The sequence below is a fragment of the Drosophila eugracilis genome, unplaced genomic scaffold, assembly GCF_018153835.1.
Source record: "Drosophila eugracilis isolate 14026-0451.02 unplaced genomic scaffold, ASM1815383v1 contig_440, whole genome shotgun sequence".
In the NCBI taxonomy this organism is placed as follows: Eukaryota; Metazoa; Arthropoda; class Insecta; order Diptera; family Drosophilidae; genus Drosophila; species Drosophila eugracilis.
In genome coordinates, this window is record NW_024573306.1 from 2,125,068 (window position 1) to 2,151,462 (window position 26,395).

The window sequence follows — 26,395 nt, forward strand, 5'->3', positions numbered from 1 at the left end:
TTCCTCCTTTTCTGTCAAAGGATTGCTACAGTTGCCAGTTAAGCTGCCAGTTTAGCTTTCATTTGGCTGAGTTCTACACTAAGGAAAAGTCCTTTTAGGAAATTTGGGAGAATACATTTTTCAGTTAAGATAAAGAAAATTTCTTTAATCAATTAAATTATTTTAAAAGTTGTTCTGAGATACTCTTTTTGGCTTCTTTATTACTGTTTACTGATTCTAGTTGAGATAGTTTGTGAAAACTTAAAAAAAATTTAATTCAGCAAAAATTATTATTCTTCAATTTTAAAAAGAAATTTAGTCTTAGAGTATGTGTTGTTACATATTTCCTCAGTGTAGCTACCTCAGCTTCTGAAATTCTAGACCCTGGCATCGCTATACTCGATGCGAACCACGCGTCTTGGTCGCTGCCCCGGTAATGGAATCGCCCCCGATCCCTGTTCCGCGCAGCGCCATTAGCTCCCGTGGCTACAACTGTGTCCTCTTACCACTGCCACCGCCACCGCTGCCTCCGACTACGGAGCAGGAGGCAGTTCCTTCGCTGGTGGCCTCCACATAGGAGTAACAGGCCGTCTCCATGACCAGCGGATGGCAAATCTCATAGACGGGTACCTTAAGACTCGTCTTACGCAACCCACCCAAGCTGCTTTGTGAGCTTGAGCTGGGCCCAAACGATCGTCACCTGGGATCGTTGCTCATCTCGGAGTGGTGTAGGTCACTCTCGTCCCCAAAACTGTGAGCCGCTGCACTGGGCGTGATGCTGGGCGTCCGGGCCCGGATGCGAATGGCCGACATGTCGGATCCACGACGGGAACTCTTCAGTGAGACGGACTGCCGAGAACAGAAGCACCGGCAGATGATCCGCTTGAAGGCGAAACGGAAGTCCTTGGAGAACAAGGCGTAGATCATCGGATTCACGGCCGAGTTGCAATATCCCAACCAGAAAAGCACGGAGAAGAGCAGCGGATCTACGCAGTCCTGGCAGAACGGCCTAATAATGTACATGGTAAAGAAGGGACACCAGCAGAAGATGAACATGCCGACTATGATGGCCAGTGTCTTGGCCGCCTTAGTCTCCATGCGAAAGCGCTTCACTTGGGCCTTAATGTTACGCCTGCCCATTTTTTTATTGGCTGGACGAGAGGGTCCAGATCCTCCGGCCTCGCTGGTGTTGCTTTGCCTTCTGGCCAACTCCGGCAAACCCTTGCCCACCTGCAGGTAACAGGTATTGGCTCCGCCGTGCTGCTGTTGCTGTCTGTAGAGCTGCGACTCCGTAGACTCCCGGCCATTGGTGCCATTGTAGTGAACAGCGAACAAAGCATTTCCCGATGGACGTCGCTCGTGACCCGTATCCCCATGCCCGGCCAGCTCATTAATGTTCTCACTAGATGGATAGGAAACCGAGATCTTGATCTTGTCGTGGTGGTGCATCCTTCGAGTGGCGTACTTTGATAGTCTTTCCGGAGAAGGAGTGCCCAGAGTTGTGGTTGTGCTCTGGGTGCTCCCATTGCTGTGCATGGAATCTTGTTGATTGGAGCCTCTGCCACGATGGATGCGAAGTGTCAGACGTTGCTCCTCGAAGCGCGAACCGATGCCCTTGGAACCTGGTCAAAGGAGGAGGAGGAAGAAGAAGAGTAAGAACATCAGTACACAGAGTATTACATTTCGGTGGTGTTGTATATTGCTTGTTTCACTCCCTCTCTCTCTATCGAATATCGCTTATACGCCCTGGTGCACGCACTCGAAATTCGTTGCCTACTTCACGGCTTTTGGGCCACTGGAAAAGAGCCAGCTTGCCAGCCTGCCTGCCAGCTTGCACTTTAGCAAATTAAACGCGTAATTATGCAAATGTTGCGCCATAAACGCGACAAGCACTCGACGTTGTCGTAGTCCTCGTTTCGATGTTTACCCCTCTCCCAACCAACTTCCCCTCTCTCGGCTTTTCAAGGAATGTAGTCGCCTTTAAGCCGCCTTCAAAGCGAACCTTATTTCATTAACACAACCATTTGCATAATCCTCGCTTTCTCGCTCGCTCATCCTGCGCATATGTTGGCTGCCTGTGCTCGTTTTGCATTTATTACTCATACGCACGTTTAACTGCTGAATACATTTTCATTACTCGACCCGCGACGAGTAATGAATAATCGGCACAATAATGCATTATTTTACTCGAGCCATTACAGGCCCTGTTGCTTCTCTGGCAGTAAGCACTAAGAGCTGGCTTATTGTCAAGGAAAAACGCTCTTTAAGTCTGCTTCGAGTTTATGGATATTTGAATGGGCAGCCAACTTGCGTGGGAGTAACCGAGAAAGTCCAATTCAATTGTATTGCTATTAGAGTGGGATCCGAAAATCTAACAATAAAGTATCCGGCTATAAGAGTTGCTAGCTTGACTGCCTGAAGTCTTATGTCTCTCCTAGGGATAATTAATTTGGTAACTGAGAAGGTTGGGTATTACTTTGTTTTTGTATCAGGATAAGTCAGAAAGATTCGGTGAAAAATCGTCTTCTTAAGATCTTTCTTACAAGAAAAAAGTACATTTATGTGTACTTTATCTATTGATTCCTTTAAAGTTTATTTTGATAAATCTGCGAGAGAGAGAGAGAGAGATAAAGTCAGAAAATATGTTTTTCTTCCTAATAAATATAAATTTCTCATCTTAAGGATAGCGGCTAGTTCGTATTCATCAAGACCTGCTTAATAAATCAAAATAATAAAAGTGAAAGGGTATTAGATCGTCGGTTAAGTTAGCCACGTCTATGATACTTGTTTCATGTCACGGAATGTTGGCCTTCTGTCAATACCCGCAAGTTGTCCGTTGGTATTTGCCAATTTCTGTCTTCGTGGTCGGCACTTGTTTTTATCTTTTGTGCTTACTCTCTGATTGATTTTCGATTTGTTCGTTTTTTACTTTTATTGAAAATGCAGCCGACTTACACAGCTGCTATACACACACATACATATACATTCAATATACCTATATATATATATATCTGGATAACTAATGCGTGTGAGTTTTCCTCAGCGGCTAACACATGTACACAACGAAACTGAAAACAATGGGCTGCTTACGTCTAACAGGTGTATCTCATAGTGATGTATCTGTATCATATCTCATATGGTAAGTAGAGTAATACATATATATATATATATAGTTTAACATAGCCTTAGGTCTAGGTAAATACATGAAAATTATTGCCATACAGTTACAACGTCGTTCAATGCGAATACTGACAGTTTTGAGAAATGGGATGCGTCTGCGTCTGGCGGTGCTTACAAAAGTATCAAAAAAGCAAAATGCATTGTCTTCCTGCTCTTAGAGGACTCTTCCCTTGCAGAATCCACCACGACGGATCCTCCGTCCCGATCCGGACACAGAACCCGAGCACTCCGCCTCCTGCGGCAGCGACGAGCTACGCTGCAACGGACTCTGCTCGTAACTGCCGATTAGTCAGCTAAAGTCCACCCCGTCACCATCGTCCGAGCATCCGGATATGGTCTTATGGAATGTCGCTGGTGCCATCAAGGCTCGCGCAGCTATCATCTGGAAATTCTCCGACGCCCGGAAGCCACTGCGGGTGCACACACACCGGCAGACGATCCTCTTGAAGGCGATTCGGAACTCATTCGAGAAGAGGGCATAAATCATCGGGTTGATGGCCGAGTTGCAATAACCCAGCCAGAAGAGCACCGAGAAGACCGTCGGCTGGATGCAGTGGTCACAGAAAGCCCTTATAAGATACATCGTAAAAAATGGCAACCAGCACACGATGAACCCTCCCACAATGATGGCCAGGGTCTTGGCCGCCTTGGTTTCCATGCGGAAGCGTTTCACTTGGAACTTGGCACTCCTTTTTCCAGCCCTTTTCTTGGCCGATAGTGATGTGGTTGATAGTCCACTTTCCAGGTCACCGGCTGGAGCAGCTGCATCCAGATTGAAGGTGGTCTCACCAATGTCAAAGAGGCTCGTCTTGAAGGAGGCACGTCGTCCGTTGGCGTTGCTGATTACCGCATAGTGGGGCGAAGGCGGTGGTTGTTGTCCCGCATCAAGGACATTCTCGGAGGACGGGAAGGACACCTTGATGGCCACCTTCTCGTGCCGCTGACGGCAAACACGCATTGAAGAGGCTCGCTTGGGGTTACCGCCTTGAAGATGATCCTCGGCCGAGGCACCCAAACCCATGGCTCCACCTGCTCCACCTCCGCCACCGCCTCCATTGCTATTCACGCTGAGGGTCGAGGACATGGAATGCACTGAGAGTGGGGTACGCTGGGGCGTGGAGCAAGGTCGTCCTCGATGGATGCGCAATATCAGCTGGGACTCATCCACCCGATTGTTGCCCGACTCCCGGGGACTGCCTGCAATTAGTGAGTGGGAGCAATTTGGCGGAGTTTGCTTCGCGGTGACCTCTCATGGATTAATTTCGGTGGTTTTGTGGTTTCTTTGGGTGGTATGTGTACTTGTGTGAATGTGGATTACATGGATGTCAGACATTCAGCTTGTATAGTACATGGACATGTGGTTAAATGGACGATCTGTGGCTGCGGTTGGCTGCTGTATTTAGGTGATTGAGTTAGATACATTCGTTTAAGTAGATGCAAGATACGTTTGCCCTTGAGTAAGGTAAAAACTTTGTTGACTGACAATTCACAGAGAGCGGTTAACTAACTACAAAAATGTTACATTGAGATAGGTTTAATGGTGGAATAAACTTACGAGTAATTGAGTATTAAAAAATGCTGCTCTACTTTTGTAAATACAAACATATTATTTATAGAGAGAAAAGGGCTCATTCCATTATATATAAAAATCTAGTACAAGAAAAAACGTACAGATATTGGGATTTATCAAATATTCCTTGTTTTTTTTTAATTTTTTAATTTTCGGTTGACTAAAACTAGGACCAGGCATATCTTAAACAGGGGACTTGGGTTTCATGGATATTGATCATATAATTTAGAAATGCAAAATATGTTGTTTGCTAATTAATTGTTATAAATAAGTTGGTTAATTTATTTGGGGTTCTATTTGTAATGCCTTTTTTTTGCTTCATCGTTCGAGCTGCTTTTCACCCGCTGAGCAATGGCTTTATTGGCCTAATTTTATTTATTATTCTATGTGGGATTGTGCGGAAGGGTTTGAGGGGAGGGCTGGAAATGGAATTGAAATGCTAAATGTACTCCGTGGAAAAATTAAGAACAATACCGTCTCGATGGGAAACAAAAGACGTCAGCTGGGGATACTTAAATGAATTGTCCCAATCGATTTTAGCCATATTTTCTACAATTGGCTTAAGTAATTAACTCAAATAGACCCGTCCCATATTTATTGGTTATTGTAACAACACAGACGGGTATCTTTTCAGAGTTGTGAACAGAATAAATATTGACGGCGACACAGTTATGTATCCATGTTAAGTCAACACAGAGTATCATACGGAGTCATCTTAATTTAAAGCGAAACATGCCACATCTTCATTTGCATAAACCATATTAAACCTATTGAGAACAAATATGGTTCGCCTATGAATAAACGAAAGTGAGCGAAAGGAAAATGTGTACAAACAAGGAGCCCAGCATATGCAGGATACAGTAAATAAAAAAAGGATACACTATTGATTTTCTTTCGCCGCCCGAAGAAAAAATGAAAGTTAAACAAACAATTTGTATACAAATATACATTTATATAACGAAAAAATATCCTAATGTATGTAAATATGCCAAGATATGAAGGCGCAATCCCGGCGAAAGCCTTACTTTTCCCTATGCCTCGGGATGTTTCGCATCCTGCGGCGTTGTTGATTTAAATAAATGTATAACTTTTGTTTTCCACTAAGGATAATCCCTGCACATAAATGCACACTGAAATGAAATGATGGGGCAGCCTTTATGCTTTCCATTCCATTGAAAAGAACCCTGTCTGGGTGTTATTTTTCGTCCATTAATTTGGCATTTACAATTCACTCGCCACATTTTTGTGGCCGCTGTGTGTGGCTTTTAATTGAATGGCATTTAATAATAATTAAACAGTTCTGAATGTCGCTGGGTAATTAGCCAGAATTGATTTGCTCCGCCGCCAGTTGCTCGCGGACATGCATGCATGTGTAGTTGTCGCCAGCTTTTGACCTTTGGACGATGGCCTGGCTGGGACAGGAGACAAGTGGTTGCAGTCAAGGTCCAGGTCTCAACTCAAGCCTGGCTGCCAGGGGCAGCTCGCACTAAAAGTTGCATGAATCCTTTCCGTTCCGTTCTGTTCTGTTCTTGACACACAGGGCCAGGGTCACACTTCTGAAATTTCTAAAGCCTAACAATAACAGTGCTGCCCCTTCCTTCATTTTTTGGTGGTCGACGGGTGGCGCCATGAACCAAGGCAAGTTTTGAACTTGAAACTTGATTACCTTCAAAAGCCACTGAAAAGGCGCGTGGGTTGGTTGGTAGACCTACCTCCAAAAAATAAAGGGAACCCCGGGCAAAAGGCATCAGCACCACCAGCATTGTGTCACGAAGCGATTTCAGACTTTTTTGCACGCACAGGCAAGTTGCTCATGTATATGGTCTGTGTTCAAAATAATCACACTGGGAAAAATATAGAAATGCACTCAAAAAGAAAGATGTTTCTAAGAAAATAACCAATAGTGTTATTGGTCTCGCTATTAGGTCGAACATTTTAAAGTTAAACTTAAGGATTCACTTTTCAGTAAAAATACAAAATGTATAAAAATAGTAAAAAAAAAAAATGAATGACAATTATCATTTACTTGAATACTTTTATTTTGAACAAAACTGTTTCTGAGGAAAACTATAAGGATCCGCCCCTTGTGTGGGTGTGTTGGTAAACACCTCTCCTCAGCTGTCTCCGAGTGTATAAGTGTGTTTGTTAGCCAGGAGACAAAGCATATTTCAAGGCTGCCACACGCTGATTCTCGCCAGTGTTGGTGAGAAAGTGGGTGGTATGTGGCGGTGGATGGATGGGTGTTTGCTCGCCGCTGCTGCTGCTTCTGGCAAATCTGAGCTTTGTGCTCAAAATGGCGCCAACTAACGACATGGTAGTGGGAAAACGAAAACAAAAACAACATCCAAGGCAACGGGTGCGGAATGTAGACGGCAACATTGGACTTAAGCTGCAAGCCCCGAAATGCACTTGCCACTTCCGTTTTTCAAATCGACTTAACTCCAATATGGCGGCAGTCAGTGCCCAAAGTATGCAATCACTTTTAAAATGCAATTTTAGTAGCATACATCCCAGCGGGCGGCAGACAGCAGGATTTATATGGCTAATATATTAGCCGAGGGGGTTAACTATTGATTTTCTCGCTAAAGTCAGTCGGTCACCCGATTGGCTTTAGTTACTGCAGATTATCAACGAATGCGTGGCTCTTGCTATGGATATATATATATATGTAAATTTATGATGGAATATAGCCGAGAAGTGTGCCCAATGAGCTGATCACGCGGAAGAAAGTGCGCTGTGGCCCTGGCCGAGTAATGTGGCACATATTAAAATAAACATTCAATGCCAGTTTAATGTGGTCCCGCAACTTCAAAAGGAATCTCTGTTCCATAGGGATTATCGCCTCTGGAGACCACTGAGGCCTAAAATGACATATACCTAAGAAAATAGAAAATTTTGCACAAACAGCAAAACAGAATGTAACAGGGAAGTCATATTCCTATCTTATTTTTTGTTTTGTCTTAGACGATGGTTCGCTTTTATGTCTGCCATTTTCTGGATGCCTCTAATGGCTGAATCTCGACTCTCATTTAATCCCGTCGTCCTTTTTATCTAAGCCGATTTGTTTGATGTGCTCCCTCAGCCTCCATCATCGATTTTTTCTATGTTTTGCCCATCACGGAATATAATGCTAATTATGATGCGTGACTTCTCCTTTGAGCATGTGATTGATATAATGCTGTGATAATTTAAAATGAATACGGATGTTGATTCCGGGTCTTAGGGGATGATTGAATTCTTAAAGGAGAGGAAGGATTTGTATTTTTGGAAATTCGATTGGGGAAATTCAGGGTCATAGCAGGTGGTTATTCACAATTTTAACTTTGGATATGAAGTGTTTGTTAATCACACATCTGTATTTGTTCACTTAGATGGGTACACTAGGCTTATTAATATTTATGAGTTAATTAGGGCTTTCCGATGCTAATTTATTATGACATTCATTTGAATTATGTTAAAGGGATTTAAATTACAGGGACTTTAGATTTAATCCGTATTTTACAGAGTTTTTGTTTGGTTTTTTATTGGGATTTTAAGTTCTTTCTCTGGTCGTAACATATAAAAATCAGAGCTCTATTTGCATTTGGTTGTAAAGGGTTATCTTTGTAATGCCTGGGCTTTAACTAAGTGTATATGCATATGTATATATATATTTATAGATTTACTCATTTCCAGGTTATTTATCATGTTTTTTTATGTGCGAAACACAAAAACAAAATGCCGACAATAATTGTATGTATACATGTGTGTTGGATGTGTGCGAGTAGTTATTTATGAATGTAAATTTAGTTGTCAATTTTGTTTTTTTCATTTTTTTCCGCTTTTTACGCCGTCGATTTATACAGTTCCTCATATTTTCTGAGCACCAAAACACGAACATTCCCAGTAAGTTCTTATTTACTTCGCCGACAATTTATGCTTTCACAGGGTTCAGGCGTTTTCTGGCAGGGACGAGGACAGGGGTCAACTGGGTGACTTGAGGGTTGTCGTGGAATGCTTTGTGTAAATCTGTACACTTTTCGTTAAGCTAACGCAAAAATAAAAATAAAAAAACGGGACAAACGGGACGTCACACTATTGACTACACGTTGAGAGATTTGAAACTTGTTTAGCAATCGATATTAAAGCTTGAATAAAATGAACTAGCTACGTGATTACGTTACTTATTTGGTAAATCGAACAAATATATATATATATGTAAATATATAGAAAGAGAGATGAGTATCAAAACCAAACTGTTAGCTACGCACACGTTAGGACAAATTGGTGGGTGACAAGGATCAAACAAATCGTGTCCAAATGAGTTGGTATGTTGGTGGTTATTGGGTCAGTTAGCTACGGATGTGACTTACCCTTGGTGGTCTTGAAGCCCTGATTGATGGCCCGGGTGGTCCTTACTGCCGCTCGATAGATGCGCCAGTAGAAGAAGAGCATTACGAACATGGGTATGTAGAAGGATCCCAGGGCGGAGTACAGGACATACCCTCGATCGTTGGTTAGTTCACACTTCCATGGGCAGCTGCCGGAAATGGTCTGAGGTCTGTTCTGCGGTGGCAAGTTCAACAGATCAAGATCCATTTCAGTTTCCGTTGTACTAGAACTTGTTGTCGTCCTTATTGTTGTTGTTGTACTGGTCGAGCCAATTGCCGCTATTCGAATCTCCGCCGATCCATCGATGGGGGCGAAATCGGGATCGTAGGGATTGTAGGCGTTGCCATTGCCCATATGTGGTGGCGGAGGCACTGATGCCTCATCGTGTTCCTTAATGCTATCTAAGCCTAGTTGACCATCCTCCGAGCTTGACATCGTGGTGGTGTAGTAAAGCGTATGGTTTCCCTTTGGATAGGTCGGCTGTATGACCGCCTGAAATGGGATAGAAAGATAGAGAGTCAGACATAGGATCATGAGATGTCACTTGATATTCAGAGGAGCCCATTAAAATTCCAGCCTCGTCCTGGCACCCTCTTCACTGCGCTAAGAAGCCAATAAAAATGCAACTTAAAGCGGTTTATATTGCCAGAGATATTCGCCGACGTGTTGCGCATAAATATTACCCGTACCCGGACGAAAAGGTGGCGTTAACAAAAAGCCAACAGCCTGACGAAATAAATACCGCGAGCTGTATGTGAGGCATGTTGGCCCAACACGATATTACCCAAAGCCCATCCTGGCATCCTGGCTGAAATCGAACGGAGTGGAGCGGCGTAATAATAATCGATGCCAACAGCCTCGACTCGATAACCGGGTTTCAATATGGCAACCAGCTGAATGCCATCCATTCAAACGTGGCCCATTCAACTGCACTCAGCCGCTGCAGTTCTCTATTGAATCGAATTGAATTGAGTCGAATGCGGAATATGGAGAAGGATGAGTGAGTGTCCTTCGATAGATACATTTTCGCGTGTGCAGCTATGCGGGTGTCATTACGGAGGAAGCCATCATATCTTCATCGGCACCTTGAGGCAAACGAGATTGATATGTCTGGCGGGGCACAATAATAACGACCCAAAGAGCCATAAACTGGCGCTGGGCCAAAGGGCCAGTAGTCATGTATCTCAACTGATCTGATTACCCACTGACAGGGGTGCCCATAAATTGTTAACATTGTTGTTGCGGCATGTGTAACACATCATTACCATTGTCATTGCGTAAGAATAATGCTCAGAATGTTAGAAGGCGGAGTAGAAAATTAGAAACAGGACCCCCTGTCGAAAAAGGACGAAGCTTGTGTCTTGTTTTACGGTAATTTTGGCACAAATGAGCCGGATTGCAGTCTTTGGCACGAGCTAAAGTGTCGTTGCCATTGTCGTTGTGGTTGAGCAACCACACACAACCACCAGTTCCAAGCGGACCCAAAATGGTGTCAATGACAGAATGGCCCTCAGTTTTTGGGAGCCCCAAACAACAACAGGAAAAAACAAGACTTTTGGCAGTCGCTTGGCTGTTGTTCTTTACGAGACTTGAGCGTGCTAAAAACAGTTTACCGACTTTCAATTTTGTCGGCCTTTTTCGGGTTTCATCGCTGGCAGAGACAAACCGCGCTTCCTTCGTTAATTTATCGCAATGGGTCAACCTTGTGGGTCACCTACTGTTTGAAACTTACCTTTTGATCCTTCCAGCCGACTAACGGCGGAAAGCAAATAAAAAATGAGAGTACCCAAATGCCAGCGATTAAGGACTTGGCCTTCTTCGTGGACATAATGCTTGGGTAGGTGACGGGTCGCGTGACCGCCACATAGCGATCCAGAGATATGGCACACAGATTCAAGATCGATGCCGTGCACATCCAAACATCGACGGCCAGCCAAATGCGGCACCAGAGATCCCCGAAAATCCAAACCTGAAGCGGTAAAAAATGGGATTTTATTGAGGAAGTAGGCTTTTAATTCACTATAGTTAATATTTGTTTTGGATTTGCATTAAATGATATACAAAATTAATAAACTAATATCTCAGTATATCTACTGGATCAATATGAAAGAATTTTTGACTAATTACGATAGTTATTTTGATAAGATAAGATTAAGATAGGTTTTTCATTAGGTATATTAAAAAAAATGGTGTATATGAGGTGGTCATTTTAAATCAAATTTCAATTAAAAATAACCTTTTTATAAATCCAACAAAGTTGCAAATTTATAGACTTACCTTAAAGACCTCCCAGGTGGCTGAGAAGGGTAGCACCGCCAAACCCACCAGAAGGTCAGCCACAGCCAGGTTAACGATAAAAAAGTTCGTTACGCTGCGCAACTTATTCGAACAGAAGACGGCGGCAATCACAAGGCAGTTGCCACCGATGACCAGAACGTTGATGAACTCGAGTACGGCCAGGGAGATCAGATTGGCTGGTTCCGTCCATTTCACAGATTTGATGAGATCTTCGCACTCTGTCTCATTCATGGCGGTACTGTTGCGATGGGTGTGTATCTGTGTTCACCATCTGCAACCGACATTGGAACAAAAGGAAACGCTTACTAATTGCTACCACAACCTGGCTGCCTCGCGTGCCTAATTAATTTATAAAAAGTCTGGTCTATAAATAGCCTAAAAGTGAATGAAGTGGTCGTTAAACAAGGAAACCCAAATGAAATACTAATGTGCGTGTACTAGACATGACTAAAAGGCATTACTTTTATTTTGAAAACAAGGAAAAACGTGAAAACAGCTTCACTTAAAAATTACATAATTATAAACGGGAACTTAGGGAATATTAATTGAAATTTAGTGAAGTTCTATAGTTAATTTAAGTCTTAAAGGGACAAATTTTAAAAAAAATTAAGTGGTGACTTAACTACAAAAAAATATATATATCGAAAATTTGGTGCCTTTTTGGTCATGTATTTTAACACTTTAACATTTTTCTTTTCATTAGTCTTTAATGCGCGCTACAAGTAAAATGAAAAGCTAAGAACAAAATATGAAATCGCCCAAAACCATAAATATAAAAATAGGGCAATTAGAGGCAAAAGTAAGATGAGAGGAAGGATGTGCTGTGGGAGGACCAAAAACAATAACAAAAAAAAAATGAAAAAAAAAAGGATAAACCATAACGCCCGTTGGCGTATTTGCTTAATTGTTTTGTAAGACAACATAAGCCCCAACCTTCAAGTCTCATCCGATGCTGACCTGCGCCAATAATGGAAAATTAAATACTTGCGGATACATAATGCCGCCATAAGGGGGAATTTCTCTGAATTGGCGAGGAAGTAGCCATAACATTTCTTTCCCACTTCGTATTCAGCTGCAGTTGCACATTGCAATTTAATTGCCGTAATTAATTGCGGTCGTTTATAATAGCAATGTGTATTTGTGTATGTGAGTCTGTTTGGTGAAATCTATGAATGAATTGGCATGCGAATCGGCATTGACAGCACATTTCCATTATTGAGAGTCTGAATGAAGAGATGTTCATTGAAATGGCTGATATTGTCGGACATAATGCTCGATAAACTACAAAATCAGCTAAACAAGCAATCGACTCCCATAAACACGAGCTCATTGACGCATTAAATATTCGCGCACGATTTGGGTGCTAATCGATAATTGAAATTATTTTTGACTTTAATGGCTTCAACGGCGATTGCCAGGCACGCACCCAAATACCAAAATAACTGGCAAAAGAGCCACCAAATTCAAAAGCCTCCCGTGGGTCGATTTTCGGGGTAATTGCCGGGCATGAAATATTCACAGCACGCAACCAATCGATTAAAATATACATTCGCCTTAAGACTAATCCACCTTTTTGGGTGGAAACACACATTGCTTCAAATTGTGTGAACTTTTGGCAAGTTAAACCATGTGCTAAAGAACACCTGTTTTTGGTCAGTTCAATATTTTGTAAGGTGATTTTAATAATGCAGAACTGAAGGGCACTTGGCAAAAAAGGTACCTATAACAAAAGTCCAGATCCATGGGAACCTGTTCAAACTCAAAGTTGTCAATCAACCGACAGTATATAACCTCATATCGATTTGTAAATTATACTTGGCAAATCATTGATTACGGGCTAAGTTCAAGGTAGCACTTTGTTATGAGTGCACACTAAGTGCGACTAGCTAACCTTTTGAAGGCAAACGTCAGGTTAATCAAAATATGCCCAACATTTGGCAAAGTAGTAGCCAGCCAGGGGATATTCCGCAATATTGCCAATCCGGAACGAGAAGTGCGTGCACGAGGGCCGCATAAATTACTCACATGACAAACAAAATGCAAAGGCCAAAGAGGAGGCTTGGCAGTGAAAATTGTTGCCAGTTGCGAAGTTTAAAAGCATTTTCGCCGGAGGTTTTGAGGCAGGGAGAAGGTTTTCCTCGAACCCCCGTAAAATTTTGACAGCAGTTGATGGCATTTTCTTGGCGCACAAAATTTGCATGCCGAAATTTGCTTTGTGGCAGCTAATAAGGAGAAATGCCCAAATTGAGTTGCACGCTGAAATTCGGCAACATTAAATTGCCGAGCGTAATAAATAATTGGCATTTAAACCGAGTTGTGAAAGCTTTTTCACCCACGCAAATACACTTGCATAATGATTTGCCGTTAAAATTGAATAAAAAAACAGCAGCAGGTTTGTAATTCAAACTTGTCACAAGATTGTTTATGTTATAAAATAAAATTTGAAATAATTTCATTATTTTTCCAAGTTTTTATCTGATTTTTTTAAAGAGTATTTGAAACTTCAGCTTGCTGCTGCAATGCTGCTTTTTTTGTCGCATTACGCATACGCCTAGTTGACGATGACATAAAGAGCAAAATATAAAGTGAGAAGGAGCTCAGAGGTGGCGCTTTGAAGCAAATTAAATTTAATTACCGCAGCATTAAAAAGTTAGCAGAGTTCTTAACGAAAAAATTAAAATGTCAAAAGGCGTAAAAAAGTTTAAATATACTTCTCTGAGTCATATACAGATATATATATGCACTTACAAGTTATTTTTACACGTTCATATCCTACTAATGGCTCATTTTAAATGCTTTTATTCTTTTTATTCTTTCTACAGAAGCAATATCACTTTAAATGCTATCTCAATATATCAGTGAAAAGTTATTTACATATTCTAATTTGATTGGTCACTTTAATATCCGTTTTTGTAGGCAAACAAACCTGTAAGTAAATACGTTTCTAAATAAAATTCAACGTCTCGAATATCAGCAAAGTGCTTTACTTTTATTGACCAAGCCTTAATATTTAATGTATATTTAATGAAAAACAATAGAGACATTTTAGCTGACATGCCTTGTGCATACAAATTAAGCATAAAATTCCATTATAGCAAAATAAATATTAAATTACAGTCACAGTGACCCCGAAAAGGAGGTGAAGTTTTATAAATGCACTACACTTTCTCCCCCGAAAAAAGGGGAATTCAATTTGTTTGGCCCAGCAAGAGAGGAAATTAAAAGTAAGGGCAATGAAAATAAAACCTCTGGAGAAATTGCACCAAATCATATTTCTGAAAAGTTAGCAAAGAGATGAATGGCAAGCTGCCAGGGGCATTGCAACAAGTTGATTAAGCCGCAAGGCAATGACGTTTTCAGATTTCGGGCAACATTTTTATTCTTATTTTGTTGGTTAATTTAAAAAGTGAACGTTAAGGCTAACAAAAAATAAATTTCCCAACAACGACAACGCATTGTAATCAGCTTAGAATGAAATTACTTTTCGCCAGTAATAGGATATTTCAATTAGTACAATAAGTGAAAAACCATTTCCGAAAGCGAAAAAAAAGATGAAAAATAGTTGGTCTAACAATGCCGCATCATTTGTGGTGTAAAATCAAGTTTCCACCAATTAGCCAGACGCGTACTTTCGGTCGCTAAATGAGTTAAATTAAAACGCGAAATTCGCAACAATTTCCAGTGGCCACATAACCGGAAACCGAACCATTTTCCAGTGCCGCAAAGGCAACGCCCACGCAGATAAAACAATTTTGCGGCTTGCTGATTTCTGCCAACTGCAATTGCTCGACGACAGCTCCCGCAAAAACTTTTAATTCTGATAATTGCGCGCGAATGGCTCCCTAATAACATGGAGGGGATAGTCCTCCAACCAACCTACCAACCATTATGGCCAAATAAAAGCAGTCAGGCCTGAACTTTAACATTCAAAAACTAACCTCGGCTAAATTCGCTTTAGGCTTTTGAAAATCCTTAGTACTGCAAATTACGTTGTTGAAAATCAAATGCAAATGACAGGGCCAAAGCCTCTCGATGTGTTCGCTGGCTTTGTCCAAAGGCTGAGAACTGTGAGCCAGCTTAAGTGATAACTGGATGGAGTGGTCTTGTCAAGAATCTGTTCTTCCTAGGGTGGGTGCTGATTTATTATGAGGATTACTTGAAGTAATTTAAAATTTAATTAATGGCTCGCCCGGCTGATAATGTTAAGTAGTTGGGCCATTAGCAGATCCCCTGCTTTTTCACTTTTCTTAGCTGTTTTACGATGGAACGTGTGACGATGGGTCGATGAGCATACGCAGCTTTACGAGCACTTGCCGGAGAAGACACATAAAAGTGTCTCCCGTCTTATGGATATATATTCATTGGATTTATTGCCGCTCATTTGGCCAACGGTAAAGTGCAGTAGCTAGGCAAACAGACAACTACAAGATAATCAATGTCTGGTGCACAGACATCATCGTGTCAGAGTTGATTGCAACATTCACGAGGACATGTTGGAGGCGAAGCAGTACTGGGAGGACAAATTCAACATCGCCGTTGGCGAAATGTGCAACTGACAGCTGCTGTGCAACTGCAGCTGCAGCAACAACACAGCTATGGCCACACAACTAGGACGTGCCTACGACTGTCAACTATTTTACTTCTATGGAAGCAGAAGTTTACTCCCTTTCGTATACTCTGATGAGGCTCAGTGAACGGAGGCGAGCCAGGACGTGCGTGCCACATTGCCACAACGGAAATAATAACAGGAAATGTTGCCAACTAAATTTTTAACGCACAGCACAACTTCTACAAGCAGGTTGACTAATTGAGCGCGACATGCATTCCATTTCTCACAAGTCCTTTGGGTAAATAGAGTCGCAAGCAAATTGTTTGATTGATTGCTGTTTGTGTAAGTTGTCAGAGAAATCAAGATATAGCAGTTGGGTAGCCAGTCCCGACCTAGAAACTGAACCCTTGATGGAAATCAAAAAAGACCTCGAGCCCCGGCAAATGTGACATTTACATATCATAGTCGTCATATTTACTATAAAATTTATAAATGTAACTACAAAGATGTCTCTGTTGACTTTACCAAAACAGGAATTATAAATTAAGAATTTTTAACAGTTGACTCTACGCTTAATAAGACTAACACTTCCAAAAACTTTTTTAATTATATAACACCCATAAATTTTGCATGTTTTACTTAAGCTAACTATATATTATATATTTAATAAGGAAACAAGCCTTTTTATTCGTTATTCTTTGTGATACATTATATTCTATCATGAGGTGTTTTTGTTCTTTAAATTACCAACAGCTTTAAAAATAAAAGCCTTTAATATCAAATCCATTTTCTGAGCTAAATTTAAAGCAGAAAAAGAGAAGATAGTCTTGACTGCCATAAATAGACACCCACTGATTTAGTAAATACACCCCACCTTGCCTTTTGAGAAGTCAGTTCATCTACTTACCAATATCAGCAGTTCGTTGGGTAGTTGTAACCATGAATTACAGCTTGCTCGGTGCTGTTGCTTTATGGCCATGTTGTTGATGTGGCTGCTGTTGTTGAAACTGCGGTTTCTCGTGGCAACCGGTGGCCAATGCCGCTGACGATGCCCCTGCCAATGGTGATACCAATACCGATACTGATGCCGATGCCGTCGCTCCAGTTGATTCCTGTGCGTCTCGTGGGCCCCGGCACCCGCAGGTTGTCTCCATCCAGAACCACTGCACTCCAGGAGGTTAGTCAGTGTCAATATGTGGCCGTAATAGTCGAAAATCGTGGAGTGCAATATATCGGTGTTTACACTATTGTTTACAGGACCCGCGGTTTACATATCAAACAAGTTTAGTGTAGCATACACTCAGATGTCAATTATTTGCCAGTCCTGCAGAATATTTCGCTAGAAATATCTGAAAAATAATAAAAACAAATATAGAATAAAATTTGTATCAATCACAAGGCGCATTCGCTATTAAACGTTCAACAAGTCAACACCACGAATACTTATGATGACAATTGTTGTCAGTTCGTTCATGTGAGCTTAGGAAGTTATCAAGAGCAATTTTCAACTGCCAATTGCTGTTTTATGCACTAGATTATTTTGCTAAATTGTCACGTTGCTTGCAGCTTAAATCACCAGATAGTTCAAATCGTTTTGTGGGCAGAAGGCAAGATTTTCCTTTTCGGTTTGGGTGAAGTTCTTGTGCAAGCCACTTAGATGACAATCAATAAATCCAATCGGTTTTCTCGGGAATATTGCCAGAGACTGACAAAAGCTATCAGTATTTACTAATTGCCTGACAGGAAACTTTTGCAAGTGACTGTGCAGAAGACGTGAAACTTTTCAAGTCTTGCATTCTATTGAAAAGTTATGCGAAAAATAAATAAACAAGTAAGTTGTTCAACAAAAACTGACAAGTAACTCAATCTTGATTGAGTGAGCCCTTTCCAACTTTCTGCTGCTGCATGCAGTTTTCCCAACATTTTCTTTGTAATCCTTAAAGTCTTTTCCGCCCATTTCCCTCTGATTAATTTGCCCATTTCGCAGAATATTTCCTTTTAGTTGTCTGTCTGTGTATACAGAGCCTCCAAATTTATTCCATTTTCTTCCATTTCACACGCTGTCAACTTGACAGGGGCATTTCCAGATGGCCTTTTCCTTGGTACCGAAAATTAAATGTCAAACTGCGTTGCGGCAACTGTGAAAAGATGAGAAATTGCATTTTCACAGGTAATTTGCATTTGCTGCCAGCCATCTTTTACTTTTCGAATTCCAAACACTCGAGTTCGGCCCGGCAGACAAAGGGGCGTGAAATCGGAGCGGAAATGTAACAAAAACAAGGATAAAATCGATAGGTAATCAATGTTTAATAACTTGAGCGTGTTCCTTGACCGTGGCCAACTGAACCGAAATGAATCGAACTGAAAACGCGGCACGGCTGTCAACATTGTAAACATTGAATAAGTCATGGGTGCGACCAAAATGGAAAGTTCGTGGCGCCTTCGCGCATATTTAATGGTAATATTTTAATAAGAATATCCCCCAAATCATTCTGGTCAAGAAGTAGTTATAAATGAATATAATGCCCGAATGCGTCATTTAAATTTTCGACGCGTTTTGCCCGAAAAAAGAAGGTCAAATCATTGTCAGGGCCTGGCCAAGCCTGGACTGGCCTTCGTCCGCTAATAACCATAATTTGTATTTAATGACATTCAGCATTCGCTTCCTTTAGGCCTGGCCAATTTCTATTCACATTTGGCCAGTGGCCCGTGTCCTGTGGCACACCCAGGATCATCCTGTGTGGACACCTATTAATAAATATATTCATTTTTACCTTATGACCGGCCAACACGAAGGCATTGATTCATTTTAAAGCAACTCCCTCTTCATGGAATTAAATGGCCAACAAGTATGTAAATTTAATAGACCCTTTGTGCGCTATTATGGCCATAATCCACTACCTGTAACGCTGAGCCCCAGCCATATACTGATCTCATTTAAGCTCGTGTTCGCTAAATTAAATCAACCCACCGGCTTTCAGCTGGAAATGTGCACCGTTCGCAGAGTCGGGCCATGTCATGTGCAGGCACTTTTATCCTTAGACCGGAAAACGAGTGACTTCCGACGAATTAGGGGAAAACTGTGTGCGTTGCATACACAATTCACTGGCCTGGTAAACTTAATTAGTTGACTGCCAAATACGTCAAAAAGAAAAAAACGGTAAATAGACACAAAGGGGTTAATTTTCGAGTTTAAATGAAGAGAATTCCCGCAACGAAAGGTGGAAAATGTGTAACAACAACAGAATCTCATTAACTTGAGTAAACACAAAGCAAACCAAGAGAGCTAAATCATATGAATTGCTAAACCAAAGAAAACAAAATTCTGGGAACATCCAATCCAGCGAATAAATCACATAAAGACTCATTAAATATGAATTTGATATTAGCATGGTAATAAAGATTTCAAGTGGTTAAGATTGTCCAGATCGATAATGATGCCCTAGATGGTCGTAAAAAAGGAAACACAAATAAAAGGGCATAAAGAGCAGTCTACATACGTCATCGAGGACGGGGTGACCAAGTGGATGGCTCTGTGTTGCCAAGTGCGACATGGCGAAATCACTCGACTGCAAAGAGATTGAGATTCAGGGCCACTTAAGTGTCATTACATTTGCCTTCGCCTCGCGTTTCCTTTTTGTCCGCATTCATTTGTTTACAAGTTTGTTTGTTCGTTCTCTCTTAGTGTAGCTTTTTTCATTGTGCCACTGCTAAGGTAAAATTGGGCAAAACAACAACAACCAACATTTGGACGGGGGCTTACTTTATGCCTTCTTCAGCTTGTTTACTTTATTCAAAGTTTGTGTTGGCCAAACAGGATTATTGTTAATACAGCGGGTTTGTATTTATACACATTTATTTTTGGCCTACTGAATGGGAAAATCAATTTTGGGGAATGGCTTACCCTTAAGGGATATTTAATTTATTATACATTTTGTGGTTAACACTGGATAGACAGCTTTATTTTTTCACAAATTGTTTCCTATATCTTTTTTTCTCTTTCATCCATTTAAATGTAAATATTTAATGCATGGAAAATATGAACAGATGTTAAGGATAAACGTTTAAAATGCTCCCAAAAGTAATATTTTAGCATCAATTTAAATTAATCGAATTGCATGACATGATCTGGGTAAAATTATAATGTCAAAAAATAAATAAAAATGAAGTTTAAGCTAAAGCAGTTAGAAGATTTAAAAATTAAACGGATTAACCCATTTACCAAATTGGTTTCTTCTGTATAAACCTTTTTGGTCATAACATTTTAAAGATTTTAGTAGCCAAGAAGATTCTTTAAAATTGTTCATACTCGTAAGTATGTGTGTGTGAGAGTTAACTAATGGCTTTCATGCTCATTGCCGTCCTAAATGTATACAAACCCACCCACACATGCAGCTCGTCTAACAAAAGGTTTTATGTGCCATGCACAACGAAATATAAAAATTTACACTAAGCCAAACCCTTCTTCTCTTGGTCCTCCTCACAGCAGACAGAATCCTCATCCACATCACCATTCCCCAACTCACATGTCAGGCGTTGTCTTGTCTTTGCCTTTACATACAAAATTGACTGTGAAAACGCTTTGGGCACTTTGGTTCTCTGTTTGCACACACTCTCGCTGGAATCGTCCTGCTATATAGTATAGTGCAAGACTATATATATATATAAAACTTTTCCTTTTATGCCTGGATATGTCTGTTTATGTCGGCTTCTGGCTGTCTATGTCGCATTATGTTCGTCGGCCGTTTTTTTTAGACATTTGTATTCGCGCTGCTATGCTTTTTTATGTGCGAAATAATTTGTGTTTGGATTTTATGCTGTCATAAAAGAATTTTCATGGCACAAACTAAAACCATTGCAGTAAACAAAAAAGTAAAGAAAATAAATGCTTGAAAAAGTTATCTGAATGGGTTGGAAGCCCGAAGAGTTTCAAATTTCGCCACGCTTGATCAATTAACTAATGAAAGTCACTGTAGTGAATGCATGAACAGCTGCAGAAAATCCATTGATTGGAATTGGGTTTGACTTTTGTCAACACGCACAGACGTAATGGCACACAAAAGCCAAATGCTGCCCGGCAGGCAAATTGCAAATTAGATTAATTACATAGCCATACACACACACCCAGGAAACCAAATTCGGTTTTCAATTGATTCCATTCGATTTCGGGGTATAGAGGTTAAAGTTCGTTGCTGACTAATCGAGCAACGAGATGGGTGAGACAATCATGATCTGCCATCGACATCGAACAGATAGCTGGAGGAGAGCTGCCAGAGCTGCCAAACTATGAGTTGTTGCCAATTCCGACTGCCAATCAACATGACAAAACAATTGAAATCAAATCCATAAATTGCTTTTCCGAGCAAAAGTACAGAAATACATTTTATTTTTACATTCGATGCAATCGCAAATGTGACTTTATCTATTCAATAATATTGCTCGGGCGTGGCTGGGCGTTGGAATCCCAAACATGGCTCGTGTCTGGCATTTTGCACGATTCTCGGATGGGAATTGGACTGACTAGTGGAGGTGTGCAATTAATTCAAAAGTGTCTGGCGAAGAAAGTTGCAGTCATTAATTAGCATTTCCATATATACATAGACATAGACACTCTGGCGAGTAAAAGTTCTTAGCAAAGACCTCAGTTCATTTGGCACGTTTCAACCAAAAAAAGGAAAAAAAGAAAGAAAACCCATTGGAGTGAGCCTAAGGACCTGGAGTAAAGCTCATTTCCGCTTTATATTTAAACACTTGGGGGCTAAAATGTTTGCTCTACTATTTCCACGCAGTGCAAAATCATCATAAAAGGCAAGGAATGAAAAAATAAATAGCCCTGGCCCCAGAGAGTGGCCTCTTCGGCCGATGGTCTGATGGAACTCGGAGGTGGGAAACGCTTAGCAAGTGGATTTTTAAATTAGTTTGTCGACTCGACAACGACGACTCCTCCTCGTCCTCGTTGGTATCCCACTTCTACAGATAAAAGCCAAGCCAAGCCAAGTGACTTGAGACTTTCCAGAGGACAGGGCGCTGGCGATAGTCCTTTTTGAATTAGGTGATTTTTCAAGAGCTAAGCCCGCCACGAGCAGTGAACTCATTTCCGTTTCAGTTGCTCTTGGCCAACCTTCTTTATGCTTCATTTCGCCAAGAAACACCTACCACCACCCACTTTGTGGCTGCATTGCAATGAGCTGTTAATTTGCAGGCCACTGCGTGTCAATCAAAACTTTTACGAGATCTGGCCTTGGGATATTTGATTGCCTTCCACCTAAACAACAAAACAAAATCATTGCCCGAAGGAGCCAAATGAAATGAGGCTGGCAACATAAAAAGTGCTCGCTGAGTGTTAAATACATTAAGCAGATATGTACTTTTCATTTCCATGGCTTTTTCTCTTATTTTTTGGGCAGATAGCGTCCCACACGTCGCATACGTAATATCGTGTGTTTGCCATTGTTTTCTTGTCTCTTGTCTCTTCTTACATGAGCCCCATTGCGTATACAACGTGTGTGCCGAGCAGCAGGACGCGAGGTGAGAAATTCGAAATAAAGCTGCAAAGTGGCACGAAATGAAGGGGCACAAACGTAAACAAAAAGAAAAGCAAAAAGTGAGTGTAGGATTGAAAGTGAAAGGGTTCCTTCTGCTCATTCTACACCACTTTTTTGTTATTGCCAGGTTATTGTTATTTAATGCCAAGTTTAATGCCAACACACACATACCATAACAGCGAACACCTAAAACAATTTCATGCCCGCCCCATTAATATATTTCAACTGGTTTGGTTTGTTTTATTGCCAAGTACGTGTGGGCTTTCCCTTCCGTTGTTGCAAAGTTTTACCCTCGGGCCGAGTGGCAAGTCATTTGCTTCGCTGGTTGCACAATTCTATGCTGACGCTCTTTTGTGTTCGACTCGGGTAAAGAATCTCAGGTTTCGGTGGCTTATGCACGTAGGTTGCCATTGTTGTTCAAGCTGGACAAGGAAGCAATTTGAATGCCTTCACAGAGCGCTGCACATAGCCCAGAATTATGGTACGGTCAGCTTTGTTACCACTCGGAGTTCGCAGTTTCCAATGCTCAGTTCCCTGTCCAGTTCCAAGTTCCCGGTGCTTGGCCAAGCGTAAAGATTGCCATAGATGGCTATAGGGACATTGGTCAAAACGTGATTTCAGTACAGGGAAAAAACTTAGGATTTTTGGTTTTACATTTTTGGACATCATTTTCTTAAGTCTTGTTTATAATGACTTTATGTAATACATTTTGTTATAATTTGTACTATATTAATTATTACAGAAAATAAAAGGGATTATAAAAGATAAAAGAAAGGTTGCGTACCATTAAGAAACTTGAAGTTTTTTCTTTGTTTTTTCAATAGCTTAAAAAAGGTTTTATTTGCATTTAAAAGAAAAAAATTATTGTAACAAAAGATAATCGTTTAATTTTTATAAATAATTATCAAATAAAGAGTAAAGTAACAACTAAAGAGTTTATTAACTTATTTATGACATTTAACATAAATTAACTACAAGTCTAATTTAAATAATGATTAAAAAATTTAAAGTTTGTAGGGGTACACGTTTTCAACAAAAATATTTAAATATTCCAACGGTGTTATCTTATAGGTTTCTGAATCTCAGAACGCTCCTATTTTCTGGCATATTATCAGCTAAAGCTTCGGTTTCGGGAAAGCGGGGTAATTAATGTCAGTGAGTCGTGACTTTAGCCGCATATTGGGGATGTCTGTTTGAGTGTCACTAAATAAAAGTCTGGCTGCCTGGTATTTTACACTTTAAGTTGAAATAAATGGGGATACATTAAAAAACCTAATTTATTACTACATTTCCCAGTCGCTTCCCTGCTCGGCTGGGCTGGCAAAGCCAACTAAACCGTCGTCGTCTGTCTGTCCGCATTATTGGGCCGGTCGGTCGGTCCATTGTGGCCCTGTCAAAACAACTTCCATTGTTTGCCCCCATTTCACCTGTCAACTGGCCTTTGTGTGTGTCTGCTAAGCTTCACACTTTTGGAGCAACAGCACTGGGAAGTCTGAACTCTTCCCAAGTGCTGTCAGGTCGCACTCTGGTTTCCATTGTCAACAGGCAAGCCAATTTAGTTAATTAGGCTACCGAAAGTGAATAAACAAAATCTGTAACCGAAGGCGGGCTACGGGCACGTGCTAAGCTCTGGGCGAAAAAATAAGAAAGAAAAAAAACAAAAACAACCGCAAAAATGCACAAAAAACACTTGACGAATTTTTCCGTTTTGCTTTGTAATTTGTATGCCACGCGTCTTCCCCTCCTAGTAATTGCGTCGTCGCCTTCGTGGATGTTGATATGGGTTTGCAATTAACTGAGTCTATGGATTTATAGCCCGTTCCGCTTGCCACTAATGCTTGTTCTCAGTGCCTGATCTACAGCTTCGGATATTCTGCTGGTACCGATTCATAATGCTGTTGAAATTAACTTAAAAAATGTGATGTTCCTTTTTTCACAAGCTTTGAATTCCAATAGAAAAAAAATTAATATACAACCCGCTTAGTAAATAGTTAATATAAGTATAATTACCTAAGATTTAAGACAAACCATTATATTAATTTATTATATTATCGGGGCCAATAAATATTGGTAAAATCAATTTATTAAAATATGTTAAAATTCTTGTTTTTTTATAGTGCTTATACAAGTATCATAAAAGGCGTATGAATAGGCTAATTATTTTTTATGGCCAAGTGCTTTTGCTAATGTCATCTAATGGTAATATAATTTTTTTTATTTATTATCAGTTATAGATAATTCCCGATATAAATATATATTTCCTTATCTATATCCCAATTGAAATATATAATAATGAGTTTTTCCATGTCTAATTGCTAAAAGTGTTCCTAACTCACCTGCATAAATCATCGCGATGTCGTTGGCGATTGTGAGCGTAGTTTTCTGGGTGAGATTAGCTTAGCGACCGTCGCCGAAACGTTTTGGAAAAGCGGTCAAGTGTTTGCCGCACCGTTTGTTGTTGCCTTTCCGATGCACTGACAGGCGTTAACCGGCTCCCCAGATATATGATATATATTTTCTGGGGGTCTCTCAACTAGTTGTTGCTGCCCGCGGGCTGTGCTCTCGCTCTCTTTTGCCAATTAATTGGTTGTCATGCGTTGAATAATTGCACGCACTTTGCCTAAAATCTCCATACTGAGCCAAATGGTTTTAAAGTTCTCAGATTCGGTTTAGAGTTTTCAATTCTCAATGTTTTGTTGATTTTTTCGATTATTGGGGCGTTGTTAGGCCGGGTTTCTGTGAAATTAATAGTTTGTTTGCGCTAGAATTTGATTGAAATATGTTTTATTTGTTAATTGCATAGATTGGCAAGATTGTGCTGGCAATTTATGGCAAAACAATTATTTGCTGTCATTGCTGTAACAAATACAAAACAAAAACAAAAATCGAAAGAAATTCTATTCTGATTGGTTGGCTGACATCATGTTTGGGATCATCTATAAACAGAAATGTTTATTTTTGCATACGACTATGTGCAAATGTGACAGCGGGACAATTATGAAAATTGCACTTTTGACAATGCTATGTTTGTTCTCGCTGATAGAATGCCAAATTGTTTGCTAATGAGGGAAATTACGAAACGAAATGTAACAAAAAAGTCAGCGTTTTGATTTGCGAAAAACGAGCTAGAAAAAGGTTTCTGAAGAAAACCCCATAAAATCACATAAGACACATTCACACTCGTCTCACACCCGCGAATTCATTATGAATGCACTCACTGCAACTCGTGGCGCTTTTTTGAGATTTTAAATATTTTTGTTTGTTTTTTTTTTGTATGGCCAGAAAGCACGTAGCCGCCTCGAGCTTAGGCTTCGGTTATTAATAATGGTTAATGTGGAACAAATATCCTTTTGCTCCGATAAAGGACTCTTAAAATTCAACTTTTGAAAACAGATGTTTTTTGCGATCATAGGCTATCGGCTTCGGTTTTTCCACACACACACACAAACACACACTTCAATACACCCACACACTAACACTGTCTTCTACCGTTATGTGCCGTCGGCAAGTACCGTTAGCCAGTTATTTTCTCCGCTCGTGCGAATTCGCACAACCGACTCGGCAGAATTTTCAACACGAACTGAATTTCCAACGCCAACTGTTGGCACCACAAATCGTGGTAGAACGAAATGGTAATGGAACACGAAGCAGTCAGGTGAAGCATGGAACATTGGAAAATATGAAGAACGTTTTGCACAGCCAAAACAGAATTTTCCGAATAGAAGAAGGCGCAACAGTCGTTTGAGGGGAAAATCGCATGCGATTTTATGTACTTATAAGAAGGCAACGAGAGATCTGATTAATTATAAGCCCTTGATTCCCTTAATCTGCATTCGCCTGCAGCCAGTTGAAATTCCCTTTGATTTGCGACGCTTTCTGGCTTGTTAACCTTTCGGCCAGACC

The 26,395-nt window shown here is 40.6% G+C and overlaps 1 protein-coding gene across 2 annotated transcripts; it reads right to left on the bottom strand.

The window, feature by feature from the left end:
• Positions 1-274: 274 nt before the first annotated feature.
• Positions 275-26,064, bottom strand: LOC108117260 (octopamine receptor Oamb). 2 transcript variants are annotated; one of them, XM_041818985.1, is made up of 7 exons: positions 25,982-26,064; positions 24,829-25,253; positions 16,855-17,296; positions 11,378-11,669; positions 10,833-11,069; positions 9,082-9,592; positions 275-1,601 (listed from the first exon to the last, which is right to left on the bottom strand). In XM_041818985.1, the coding sequence occupies exons 4-7, from the start codon at positions 11,627-11,629 to the stop codon at positions 676-678; spliced, it is 1,926 nt and encodes a 641-aa protein (XP_041674919.1). In that variant the 5' UTR covers positions 11,630-11,669; positions 16,855-17,296; positions 24,829-25,253; positions 25,982-26,064; the 3' UTR covers positions 275-675. The 2 variants fall into 2 exon arrangements, with proteins under 2 accessions (XP_041674919.1, XP_041674920.1); XM_041818986.1 differs by lacking the exon at positions 275-1,601 and adding an exon at positions 2,893-4,356.
• Between the last annotated feature and the right edge of the window lie 331 nt (positions 26,065-26,395).